Source organism: Pinus tabuliformis, chromosome 4_1 (genome assembly GCF_031772625.1).
Source record: "Pinus tabuliformis cultivar Carrire ecotype Pingquan chromosome 4_1, CPIR1, whole genome shotgun sequence".
Taxonomy (NCBI): domain Eukaryota; kingdom Viridiplantae; phylum Streptophyta; class Pinopsida; order Pinales; family Pinaceae; genus Pinus; species Pinus tabuliformis.
Window position 1 is genome coordinate 124952255 of NC_142303.1, and position 14127 is coordinate 124966381.

The following is a 14127-nucleotide window of genomic DNA, read 5'->3' on the forward strand; positions in this document are numbered from 1 at the left end:
ATGAGCCAAAAATACGATTTAAAAAGTAGTTTTTTAATTTTCTCTCCAAAATATTTACATCTACTTCTTTTGAAATTTGAAGTATTTTGATTGGTTTACATATTATTTACATGAAAATTTCATGTGTACTTCCAAAAGCTTTGGCTCTCATGGCAAACGCTGATGAATAATTCCAGAAGCTCCTTCAGTCCCAGTCCATTGTGTTTACTACTGAGACAGCTGTCGAGTTTGTTGGACAAGTTTCTGCAATATTGGATGCATGGAATAATGGTGTTTCCGCATACACTAGCTTTAAGGACAATGTGTTCTAGACAATGCTAGAGTTTGGTCCTTTGTTTGCAGGTGAAACTGCTGCAACCAATGAAGTGCCAGCAAGCTAAGAGCTAGATGCATCAGCAATGCTATTCGAGGGTGAGTCAATGGATTGTGGTTGGGGCATGTTTGGTCCTTAATTTTCGGAAAATGTAGTGAAAGACAATTGCGAAAGGTAAATGGCTAAAGCGATTGGAAGAAGGTCTCCGAAAGTTTAAATGTGGCAGAGAATAAAACATTGGGACCTGTGCAGCCGGAAAACAGGGAATCACGCCCGTGGAAGCAGGAAAATGGGGTCAATTTTGAAGGAATCAATAGGAAAAGGGGAAACGACTCGAGGATTTTGTAAAAGAGGACCAAATCAAAGCGATATCAAGAAACCTTTAAGAAGACCAGATCAAGCGAGCGAGCCTATAAAGAAAAGAATAGAGGAACGAATTCAACAACATTTTCATATATATTGAGTCTTTGTTCTAGGTGTATTGGGTTTTTTGGTGTAGCAAAGCTTTCTATTTGCGCAAAAGTTCTAACATATGCATTGCAAAGTCTAATGTAATGTTTTGGTTGAGAGAGAGAGAGTCTTGTAGATCTATATGATCAATGTTGTAATGGTTGGCAAACTTAATAAAATGGAGTTAGGAAATTTTTGTGTTTTTTTTATTTGATAAATGTGTAGCCCCCTTTTAAAAAAAATTGTTGCTTCTATGTGAATGGTGTTTCGGCTTGTTCTGTGATAATGCATGTTTTAGTTATAATATGGTTGCATAGATGATAAAAGGTTTATGCCACAAATAATGTTATGGTATTGATCTAGATCCCTTAAGCATTCTTGTGGTTTTAGCTCACCTCAAGTGAGACGCTCCTTTGCTTATGACCTCTTTTTGTTGACAACTCAAACCAAACCTAGATCACTCTCATTTCGAAATTTTCCACTAACAATAACCATGTTTAGATACCAATTGTATAAAAAAATATGTCAAATACATTTCTTATACTAACCCATAAAAAAAAGTATGTACGCAAAACTAAATAAACATAATTGTAATAGTGAATGAAAAATATACCCATTTAAACTTGAACTTGTACTTGTGACCTAGAAACTTAAATTTATTATAACAACTTTCAACATTGTTCTTCAATTTTGATAAATTAATCCTTTACATTATCCTTCTCACATACAATAATATAACATCATTACTTCTTAGAAATAAGTGGAAGTGGAAGTGGATTCGTTAAAAAAAGAGCAATGAAATAATATTGTAACATAAAGGATCATGCAAACAAATTATGTTAATCCGCCAAATTTCCGAAACATTAGCGAATGTTGAAAGTTGTGATGTATAAACCAAAGTCAAGGGGAACGGATACAAGTGGGAATTTGTCACATAAGTATGAAGGCCAAGGAAAGTAAAAAGTAATGGGTGGAAGTATCCACGAACGTGAGAGATTGCTAAGTCTTCTCCCCATGGTCACCCCAAGGACATGAAGGTTGCATCAGAAGTCGACTTACCAGACGACTTTTACGCGAAAATATGAAGATTGATGTATGATGCAAAAGGTATCCGCATATTAGTCATCACGAGCAGTTTGTCGACTTACTCCCCGCCACAGATATCAGTAGATCAATGCAAGAAGACGCAAGGAGAACCCCACCCGCAACGTTGTTGCCGGCTGTGACTTCGGATATGCTTAAAAGTCAAGCAGAGTCTAATTGGCGCGTGTTGACTGTGCAGTCTTCTGCACCGCAATTCCATGCCGTCCACCACAAGCCCGCTCTCTGTAGTTCTATCTCCTTCGTCTTCTTAATGTATTTGCAGAAACCGTTTATTGTCATTCGCCTCCTCTGTTCACTTGAAATTGCTACTCTCTAACTTTTTATCGCCTCAGACAGAAGAGCAGTGCAGATGATGAGGATATCTGTCTTTCTTCTTCCCAATTCGATGCCTCTCATTGTTCATCTTTCCCTCCTTGTTGCATCTGCTCTCCTCCTCTTCCTATGTTCCACAACTTCATGTCTCGCCAGTCAATACCAGGATTGCGATTTCCCTAAGTTTCGATGTGGGAACTTTTTCTTCGGCTATCCATTTGGGCGAAATGGCAGCGGATGCGGTGTCCCTGAGTTTCAGCTTCTTAACTGTGATGACCGCAGCGGCCATCCTATGCTCAATATCAGTGGAGAGAAATATCACATACTGAATTATTTTTTGTTCGACTATCACATGACAATTGTGAACGACAATCTGTTTGGGAGTAAATGTAATCTTTCAGGTAACTACTCTCAATTCTGGTCGCCCGGCTCTCATTTGCGTATCAGGGCCGAAACATACACCAATCTCACACTTTTAGGGCAGTGCGATAAAAGCAATAAGGAAATGTCTCAATTAAGACCCCTTCAGTTATGTGGCTACGATTGGTATTGCAATATTCAGAGTCCAGAAGACGGGGCACACTTTTGTGAAACTCATCTTCAAGTACCAATTAATAAGAATTACCTCTCTCTGGAGTTTGAGAGGATTGTTAATCAGATTTTACTGCAGCAGGGTTTTGAGGTAACATGGTATTGGTGGGTCGACCAGTACAGAAATCAATGGTGTGATGCTTGTTCGGAAAGTGGCGGGCGTTGTGGTTATAACATTTCAGCACAATTTGTTTGCTATTGTCGCGATGGTACAACATATCCAGCAACATGCCCCCCGCACCCGCATGGTACGTTTCCTCTACGCCTTCTACACATTTAATTACAAAGTTCTATTTTCGAATTCTATCAATATTATATTAATTACAAAGTTCAATTTTCGAATTCTGTCAATATTATATTAATTACAAAGTTCAATTTTCGAATTCTATCCGCGGTATAAATGCTTCCGTCATTTGGATATATGTGTATGGGTTTCCCGTTTTGTCAACTATGTATTCTCTTACCAAAAACTATGAATCCTTGTAGTTCCTGCATGTGTTTTTTTATTACTGCCAGACAGATAATCCAAAGCCGCCTGCCAGTACAGGATGTAAATATGATTTCTTCCAATTTAGTATCTCCGATTTAACGTCGAGATGAACTAAATCCTCTATTACCAGTAGCCGTATCCTTGAATCTGGCAATGTATATGTGTTTCCCGATGTGTCAAGTACGCAAAAACCGTCGATCGTTTCTATTACTCAATTAATAGTTGTTATGCTATGCCGCAGGTCGGAAAAACAGGTCCGCCATTGTAATAGGTAAATATAATTTCTTCCTCTCCAGTACATAAATCTCCGCATTGATCTCACGGTGATTACATGGATATTAATCTGTGCCTACTACCGCAGGTTGCTCTGTTGGAGGAACTGCGTTAACGGCAATAGCGCTAGTACTGTTTTTAATGTATTATGCGAAGGGGAGAAGCCCTTCTCGTAGCCAGGGTCGCGCGACGGATTCCAGCAAAAATGAGAGAAAGGACATGGGAGCATGTGTGCCTAGGCTTAAAATAGGCAATCTGTCTATATTTTCATACGAAGAACTTCGACGGGCTACAAATTGCTTCCATGAGGAGAACGAAATTGGGGATGGAGGGTTCGGCTCGGTGTATCTGGGAAAACTTAGGGACGAACAGACTGTGGCGGTAAAGAGACTTTACCAGGACGGGTCTAGGACAGTTGCGCAGTTCATCAACGAGGTGGCCATATTTTCGTCCTTGAATCATCCACATCTCGTTCGTCTTTATGGTTGCACATCTGCAGAGAGTCCGGAGCTGCTGCTCGTCTACGAATTTGTACCAAATGGGAATTTGGAAAATCATCTTCACGGCGATCGCAAAGGACCCGGGGGGCTATCATGGAATAATCGTTTGAACATTGCTCTTCAAACAGCCCAGGCCTTGGCTTTCCTTCACAACTTCAATCCACCTATATTCCACAGAGATGTGAAATCCTCTAATATTCTCTTGGACGAGAATTTCAATGTCAAATTGGCCGATTTTGGGCTTTGCAGGCATATGCCTGTAAGTGCCTCACATGTCACTACAACCCCTCAAGGCACACCAGGATATGTTGACCCAGAGTATCACAAGTACTACCAGTTCACGGAGAAATCCGATGTGTACAGCTTCGGGGTAGTTTTGGTGGAGATCATATCTGCCAAATTAGCGGTAGATGTAAATCGGGATACAAGGGAAATCAACCTTGCTAACTTGGCAATATCGAAGATTCAAGAAGGGGCTTTGCATGAACTGGTGGATCCGCAGCTGGACATGGAAACGAATGAGGAGATAAAGGTCACAGTAAGTGCAGTTGCAGAATTGGCCTTCAGATGCCTGGCGTCAGAGAGCGATGACAGACCACACATGAAGGAAGTCGTTGCTCAGCTTGAGGTAATAAGGGGCTTGTGGGATGTCTGCCCATCTCCACATCAGCAGTCAGTATCGTTTCCCACCGGTAAACACTGGCGATCGTTCCCGACCTCCGTGCACGAAAAATGGCCCATCAAGGGCTACAATGCCAACGCCAGCGCATAAATTTCTCCACGATATGCAAATGGTTAATATTATATAGTTGACAATAAACTTGCTTAGTATGATGTAAATATACCGTATAAAACATGAAGAATATTTGGTACTCCGAATATGTGAAATGAATTAAAGCAAATACTTTTATTTTGTCCGCCAACGCCAATCACGGCTCTTGATTTTCCAGCTTCATCGTGCAAAAGAGAAATGTAGAACTTTTTTTCTATCTATAAATTTGTAATTTTGCCTCTGCCTGAGCAATCCAAGCAAGGCGAAAAACCTGTCCAGTAATATGAAGTTGTGATTTTATTCTCCAATTATTATTTGTTGTTTTATCTCTATTCTGTTGTCTCGGTCTGTCATCGAATTATTCTCTGTTGTGTTCTTAATTAGTAATATTACCCTCTGAACCCATCAACTGGTATCAGAGCCAGTAAGCAGCAAGCTCTTCGGTTGTTTTCTGTGCTTAATCATGCCCCAGACTCTGCTTCCTCGCCGCCATTTGAAGAAATTCGCGGTCCTGCGAACCAGTTTTTCCACTAGCTTTGGGGTGATAATAGATATACTCTGATTGCCGAGTAAATGCCAGACTCTGCTTGTGTAGTTAGCAGAGGATGAAATCTCAGGATCGTTAAAACCTTCCTGTGGATTTTGGGATATGACCAACCAAGTTGCAGCCAGTCTGAAGGGGGTGCTTGCTCGATTGCTGGAGTCACTCGCTGAGGTTGTAGATTGACTCCCACATCGTGGGCAGAGTTTAGTCAGAGTGTCCAGGCCCGAAAGTCGTGGGCAGAGTTTCGACAGCGTGTCCAGGCCCGAAAGATAATTATTTTGGCATGCCACGATAGGGCTTAATTCCTTTTTCGTATTTCATTTGGGGTTTTTTTGTTTAACATTATTATACCTGCCTGAAGTAGCAGGTATATGGCAATCGATATTGCTTGACCATGTATTAATTGGTTTGAATTATTTTCCATATCAGCGGTTTAACCAAAGTTTAGAGAAAACATTTGGTTTAAAATTATTTATTTATTATTTTGATGTTGTTTGATTGGTCAAAGAAATCAACCTCTTATTACCAGCGACATTCTTCCCAATGTATATTTTTAGAGAAAACTTTATATTAAAATTCAAAATGCATTTTGGATCCGGTCGAGACCTGTATTAATGCTGAGGTTAAGTTAGCATTATTTCCCAAGCATTAAATGTTTGTGCCAATATTTTTTCATTCTTACACCATAGTGTAAACATGTGGTATTTCCAGATTGCCATTTGGCTATTACTTAGTATTAAGTGTCTGTGGATAAAATTACAGATACCCACTTCCGAAAACCTAATTTGTTAGGCTAAAGGGAAATTAATCCATATCTATATTAATAATCCATAATCCATAACCAGAAACCATTTCTTAATAGAATAGCATCCGAACAAGCAGATGCATAGATGCACTAGTAACATGGGCAGATAGATCCACTGAGCTAAAGGCAAATCCTTCACCACTCGAAATTGGAGCCATCTTTCATAGGTCTACAATGTCATGTGTCTGGACTATGTCTCTGTCGTGAAATTCCTCTGTTATCGTGAGCATTTACCCAACAAGAGTAAATATTATTGCTACAGTGCCACTTGCCCGGCGTTCCTACTTCTTCCTGCATCTTTTGTTGATACATATGACTAACATGGACATTGCAATCTTGCAGCACATTTCCTAGGACCAGTTACAACTCTAGATATAGATTCATTCCCATATAGAGATACGGAACAAGCAGTAGGATCATTTTCCTAGGTAGTCCAAATCAAGACCCAAAAGAAGCAATAGCAAAGACAGGAGTAGGAGCATAGGCTACGATAGAGGTTGTACATCATTTTCCTATACATCTTTCATCTATTGATTGCTTTAAATATTTTCATATTGCAAATAACTAGACATTGAGATCATTTTTCACGAGTCAACTTTCACTTTTGGTCTCCTTAATATGGTACTAGAGCTTAGATATCTCGTCCCTAAAGATCCTCATCAAGAGGATCAAGAGGCCTGTAACTCTCTGCATTGACAAGCTCTAGAAGAGAAACCAACAAAACTAGTGAAATAGAGAGTGAAGAGAGCGAGATATTCATTTTGGTCAAGCAGCTCTCACGTGAGCAAGGCTACGGTGAGGGGGAGGAAAGGTTCTCATAACGACATCTCTGCAATAATGGTCGGTTCATTCTTTGGGCCAAAACTTGACTAGGATCAGGATGTTTTCATGATCACTTGCCACTTCGTAGCATATAACTCAAGCATTGACTTGTCAAAATGAGATGCTTGAATTAATAAATAAAAACTCACTGGTTAGCTCTACGAAGGAGAGTCTGAACCAAGAGAGTCTGGCTCTGCAGAACGCTCTACATTCTCAATATACTTCAAACATTATATAGCATACATAGCTATAGGGAAGTTAGAACCATACCCTAAGAAATAGAAACCAATTCCTATTCTAAGGTCTCGTGAACCAACTCACACTATTATAGGATTCTCCATTATCTTCAACACTCCCCCTTAATGGAGAAGGGGTTCACAAATATGCCTAACATCTCCCTAAACATTTCAAACTTAATTTTGCCAAGAGGCTTAGTGAAAATGTCTGCAACATTATCACATGTTTTACAATATACAAGATGGATTTCTTTTGATTGAACTTTCTCCCTGACAAAGTGGAATTGTGTATCAATGTGTTTAGTGTTCTTGTGAAACACCAGATTATTAGCAAGTTTGATTGAACTCTGGTTGTCGCATCTGATTGTTGTTGCATCTTTCTGTTCTTCCCCGACATCCTGGAGAAGTCTCTGCAACCAAACTGCCTCACATGTTGCTGCACACATAGCTTGATACTCTGCTTCCACTGAAGACAAGGAAACTATGTTTTGTTTCTTACTGCTCCATGTAATCACCCCAGATCCAATGCTGAATGCATAGCCTGTTATGGATCTGTGGTTGTCTACATTTCCAGCCCAGTCAAAATCTGTAAATCCTGTCAATCTAACATCAGAAGAATCAGTATAAATAATACCATAGTCTATAGTTCCTTGTAGGTACCTTAAGACACCTTTTGTTGCATTCCAATGACTCTCAAGTGGTTTGGACATGTATTGACTTAGCACACTGACTGCATAAGCCAAATCTAGTCTAGTAGTGGTCAGGTAGATTAAGCTCCCAACCAGCTATCTATAAAGTGTCGCATCTGCCTCTTTAGAGCCATCCTCACTCTGAAGTTTAATGTTCTGCTGTAGTGGTACTGTTGCAGCCTTACACTGATCCATCCTGAATCTTTCTAGTAGACCTCTAACATACTTACCTTGGGATAGAAAAGTTTGTCCCGAATATCTCTAGATCTCAAAACCTGAACAGTGTTTTAATTCACCAAGGTCTTTCATTTCAAACACCTATGACATTTGTTGCTTGATTTCTTTGATTAGAGTGATAGCATCACCTGTAATAATTAAATCATCTACATACAAAGAAATCAACACTATGCGCCCCTTTTCATCTTTCATGGTATATAGATTAGGGTCGTTTTTACTCCTGTTGTAACCAAGTTGCAAAAAAAATAAATCAATCTTTTCATACCATGACCTGGTTGCTTGTTTTAGTCCATATAGAGATTTATTTAATCTACAGACTAAATGTTCTTTCCCTTTCTAGACAAACCCCTCAGGTTGCTCTAGATAAACCTCCTCTTTCAATTCCCCATTTAAAAATGCAGATTTTACATCTAGTTGGTGAATCATCCAATGTTTCTTAGTAGCTAAAGCAATCAACATTCTGATAGTATTTAGTTTAGCTACGGGGGAAAAGGTTTCTTCATAGTCAATGCCTTCTTTTTGTGAATACCCCTTTGCTACCAATCTAGATTTTAATTTATCTATGGTTCCATATGCATTCATCTTGGGTTTATACAACCATTTACAGCCTATGGTTTGTTTCCCTTCAGGAAGTTCAACCAACTCCCAAGTGTTGTTTTTGATTATAGATTCATATTCATGTTCCATAGTTGTTTTCCATTCACTACATTCATTTGCTTCCTTATAACTAGAAGGTTCAACAACATTCATCATACTAGTTATAAAAGCATTTTCCCTATATCTTGCTGGAAACTGAGCTTTCCTACCTGATCTCTTGAGTGGTGGGGTAGCTTCAAACCTTATCTGATCATCATTTTCTAGACTTGGCTTGACAACTACATCATCTTCTTTCCCTTCCTGCTACTGCTGCTACTCATTGTTGTCACCTAATTCATCACTTCCTTCTTCCACCAACAAGGGCATGTGCCATTCTTCCTTAGCACTCTCATGGCTTCCATCATTAACCTGCTCATGAAACACTACATCTCTGCTCACAAACACTTTATGAGTAGAGGGATTAAACAATTTGTAAGCCTTAAATTTTGTACAATAGCCAACAAAAATACATTTGATGGCCTTTGAGTCAAGTTTCTTTCTATCTTCCTTTGGGATATGAGCAAAGGCTTTGCTGCCAAAAACTCTCAAATGCTTAACTACAGGCTTATAACCAAATAAAGCTTCAAAAGGAGTTTTGAAATCTAAACTTCTTGTTGGACTCCTATTCTTTAGATATACTGCAGTATTAATCGCTTCAGCCCAAAATCCATTAGAAATATTCTTACCTTTCAACATACTGCGAGCACACTCCACAAGGGTTCTGTTCTTCCCCTCTGCAATCACGTTTCGTTGAGGAGTGTGGGGTACTGTAAGCTACTGTTGTATCCCATTATCTTTGCAGTATTTGAGTACAGAATCTTTCTTGTACTCTCCCCCTTGATCCGAGCGAAGAATCCTGATGCATTTACCTATCTATTTTTCAACCATACTTTTGAACTCCTTGAAGTATTCAAAAGTGTTGCTCTTCTTCTTGAGGAAATACACCCAAGTAAATCTAGTATAGTCATCAATAAACAATAAAAAAATAGTATGCACCGCATAATGATCTTCTCTGCATAGGCCTGCATAGATCTGTGTGTACCAGCTCGAGTATATCTCTCTTCTTTCTATCAGGATTCACAGGAAATTCATCTCTGTGCAACTTTCCTAGTGCACATGCATCACAATCAATATGAGCAGATTTTAAAATAGGAAGACCTTCGACCATACCTCTTTTCTATAAAAGCAACAAATCATTGAAGTTAATGTGGCCGAACCTCTGGTGTCATAAGTCCATTGTAGTCATGGTAGATGATGCCAATGCCTGATGTGGTGCACTTTTCACATTTAACTTGTACAGTCCTCCCAGACAAATACCTGATGCAATAGGCTTCATAGAATCTAACAGGTCTTTAATGACACAATATGATTTATAAAACTCTATCTTGATATTCTAATCAATCATAGTAGAAACAAAGATCAGATTCTTTTTGATCCTGGGTACATACATAACATTATGGATATGTCTAATATTTCCATTAGGCAAAACAACAGGAATATTACCATAACCTTTGATTTGGTACCCTCTATCATCACCAAGATAGATGTTTGCTCCACTGTTGGTCTCTTTGAAGTCTTTAAACCACTGTCCATTCCCTGTCATGTGGATGGATGCACCTGAGTTGACAAACCAGGTATCTGTTTCATCCTCCTTAGCCGAAAGTGTAGAGTCAGATATGAACAGTCTAATGTTTTGACTGTGTTCCTCATCAACAAAATGACTTGCATGCTACTTATGTCTCTTCCGACCTTCATCAAACTTCTTTTTCATACAATATCTGGCTATATGGCCGGTTTTACCACAGTAAAAACATTTTGTTGCAGAGTAATTTCTATTGAAAGATGTACCTTGAGGTGCGAGCATATTTCTCTGTGAAGCTGTGTTGCTCTTCTGTGCTGCATTTGGATTTCCTCTGAAGGGCTTCTTCTTCGCCATTAAGGCCAAATATGAACTTTGGGGTTTATGAGTAAGTCGCCTTTCCTCCTCTTGCATGAGGATCCCTATTAATTCTTCAAACATGGGGGATTTTTCTCTTGCATTCAATCCAGTGATGAACATCTGATACTTTTCAGTCATACCATTCATGGTAATCGTGACCAGATTTGTATCTGACATAGCTTCACTAATATCTCCCAACTTGTTCTTGAGTTCCTTGATCCGCGAAATGAATGCTACAACTGTCTCATTATCCTCCATCTTGATGGAGAGAATCTTGCTCTTCAAGAATAACAGTCGATTGGTGTTCTTGACCTCATAGAGATCCTTGAGCATCTTCCATATCTCTGGTGTAGTCTTGCAATCATGGATATGGGGGATAATGCTATCTTTGAATGACAATTTCAGGATCATTCTCGCCTTTGTCTTCTGCTTGTCCCAGTATTGGATTGTTGTTGTTGTTCCTCCTGCAATGAGGTTTGGCTTCACCTCATCATTTTTCACAATTTTCCATGCATTGTGTCCCTCAAGCAGGGTTTGCAGCCTGAATTTCCAACCAAAGTAATTGGATCCATCCAGCTTGTTGTTTTCATTGAGGTAAGCTTCTACTACTTGATTATTCATCTTGAATGAATAAAAAAATTCAACCCCAACAATTAAAAAACAACCCTGATCTTCTTAAAAAAATAAATTGCTAAATGCCATATCCACAAAAGACAAGGCCAGATCTCCTTTTTAATTAAAGAATAAACCCCTTTCAATTCTTTAATAAAAAACTTAAATAAACAAGCCCCTTCTTTATGAAATAAACAAAACCCCTCTTTTTCTTTAATGGGAAAACTTGAACTCTTTAATTAAAGAATTAAATAAAAACTTTAAATAAAAACCCATATTCCTTCTTTAATTAAAAATAATCACCCCTTTTAATAAGAGCCCCCTCTTAAAAAAAAATTCCAATCGAGATTTCAGGAGAGTCTTCCTTCCACAGTCCTTGAGGAGATCCTTCACACGACCTCCGGGAAAGTCACTACTATTTTGGGATTCAGCTTTTCGTATTTCACACTACCATGCACTAATCCTCTCTCTAGAGAACTCAGAGACCTTAGAATAATTGGCAGAACTCGGAGATGATTCGCTCTCCAGAGAGAACACCGTAGGGATCCACTCTCCTCTTCACAGTTCTCAAGCACGCAACAACAACAACTGCTATTAATCAATACGATGCACCATTAATGGCATCTGGGCAGCTTCATTGGTGGCAGTTCTGGTCCACACGACAATTTTTTCTTATCTAGCTCTCACACTAGCCACAACACCATTATTCAACATCAAACAACAACGTGACCTTGAATGCAATCCTCTGCTGAGGATGGAGAGAAAACAACAGCGGCTTCCTCCCACGGCCTCTGGGCAATCTAGCTTCAACGGCCTTCAGCGGAAGCAAATTCGTATCTGCACAGGTGGGGAAAGCCTAGCGAGGACCAACAATTTCGGCTTCCAACACGCCTGCTTCAACGACCTCCAGGCACGCCTGAAGTTTCACCTCCTGCGCAGTGTGTGGATCGCCCTCGTGCTGGATCACGACCTCCACGCCAGAGCTGGCCTCGATCAAGCGATTTTTGCCTCCCTCCTCGAGCATGAGCAAATCTCCCATGTAGTTTACGCAGTGCTGGCCTCGGCCTCACACCTGCCAACACGCTGCCTCCTCCACTCAGAGATTTACTCTGTCACTGCAATCACGCGGCCTTCTCAGACGACAGCCCAAAAAAAACAATACTTGCAGCATGCAAAAAAACGCATCCTTTTTTCCCTCACAAGGTCGGCACGTTTTTCCTCCAAGCCCTCGCGTCGATCTGAAAATAAAAAATCGCGTAAGTTCAACAGTGAAATCAGCGCGATTTTCTCCTCAAAATCCACGTTGATTTTGTCTCAGTCACGCTGGCCTCTCTCCACTTACGTACAGGCTTCCTCAGCCCTGAAGCTCTGATACCATGTCAAAATGAGATGTTTGAATTAATAAATAAAAACTCACTGGTCAGCTCTACGAAGGAGAGTCTGAACCAGGAGAGTCTGGCTCTGTAGAACGCTCTACATTCTCAATATACTTCAAACATTATATAGCATACATAGCTATAAGGAAGTTAGAACCATACCCTAAGAAATAGAAACCAATTCATATTCTAAGGTCTAGTGAACCAACTCACACTATTATAGGATTCTCCATTATCTTCAACATGACTGACATTTGGAAAGGCTACATGTCACTTATCATGTTATTTGGCTCTACCAAAATTTGAAGTGTGTCTTTGGTAGTGAAGCTCAGATACACATTTTCAGCGTATAACTCGAGCATTGACTGACATTTGGAAAGATTGCATGGCAGTTATCACACTGTTTGGCTCTAAGAGAAATTGAAGTGTGTATTTGGTAGCGAAGCTCAGGTACACGTTTTCACCAATGATTTTAGCTTTTATTAAATGGTTACGTATTAGTTATATAATGTATGTATGAGTAATTAAAAATAGTTAGATTCAATATATCATTGAAGTATTTTATTGTAGTTTTATTTACTATTTGTTATATGATAAGTAAGCCTCCCTCTGCACAAATCGACAAAACTAGGCCTCCCCTGCAAATATATTTATTTATTATCTTCTAATTTAATGCAATAAGCCAACATCTTTTATATGTTTATAAATCAATGAATTCCTGCGTTCACAACTTTTATATATGTTCATGGAGATCGAGTTTAAAACCTTTTATCAAATGATTCAAATATCTTACGATAATAAGTTGTTGCTTGTAATTTTAAATTTCAAGTTTAAAGCAAAGCTAATCGACAGGTATTTTGTTGCATCGCAGCCTTGTTAAGAAGAGAAATGGACTTGTTGCATGTTTTATAATTATATATTATATATGTTTTATAATTATTATGAAACATATATAATTATATACGTTCAATTAGGTTAAGTTTTGACACTTTTAAAGGAATAAAATCACGTTTATTATGGGTGAAAAATAATATTTTTCTTAATGAAAAGAGGTTGGTTTTTGGCGTTTTATTTTAAAAAGGTGTAATAATTTTTATTTTGTAAGTGGAGTTTTGTTTTTGTGAGTGTAAATTTTATTGAGAATGGAGCAATAACAATAACTCACATGGAGAAGTTGAGCGGGGTTAATTTTGCCCTATGGAAATCACAGATGAAAGTTACATTGATTTTAAAAGATTAGTATTTGCCGATTGAGGGCAGAACAAAGAAACCCTCATCGATGACAGATGAAGAGTGGAGTAAGCTAGATAGAAAGGCAATTGCAACAATCCGCAAATATCTAGCAAAGAATGTGTATTTCAATGTGTTCGGAGAAAAGATGCCAAAAGGATTATGGAAGAAGCTCCATGATTTGTATGAGAATAAC

At 38.9% G+C, this 14127-nt stretch overlaps 1 protein-coding gene across 1 annotated transcript; it reads left to right on the forward strand.

The window, feature by feature from the left end:
- The first annotated feature begins 1943 nt into the window (after positions 1 to 1943).
- LOC149174518 (LEAF RUST 10 DISEASE-RESISTANCE LOCUS RECEPTOR-LIKE PROTEIN KINASE-like 1.2) lies at positions 1944 to 5093 on the forward strand. Its single transcript, XM_089422620.1, has 3 exons — positions 1944 to 3018; positions 3502 to 3531; positions 3622 to 5093. Exons 1-3 carry the CDS (start codon positions 2217 to 2219, stop codon positions 4803 to 4805), a joined length of 2016 nt encoding a protein of 671 aa, XP_089278746.1. The 5' UTR covers positions 1944 to 2216; the 3' UTR covers positions 4806 to 5093.
- Positions 5094 to 14127: the final 9034 nt, after the last annotated feature.

Coding starts and splice junctions, on each gene's coding strand:
- LOC149174518 (XM_089422620.1), top strand. CDS start 2,217: ATGATGAGGATATCTGTCTTTCTTCTTCCCAATTCGATGCCTCTCATT. Junction 3,019..3,501: donor ATGCCCCCCGCACCCGCATG/GTACGTTTCCTC, acceptor GCTATGCCGCAG/GTCGGAAAAACAGGTCCGCC. Junction 3,532..3,621: donor CAGGTCCGCCATTGTAATAG/GTAAATATAATT, acceptor CTACTACCGCAG/GTTGCTCTGTTGGAGGAACT.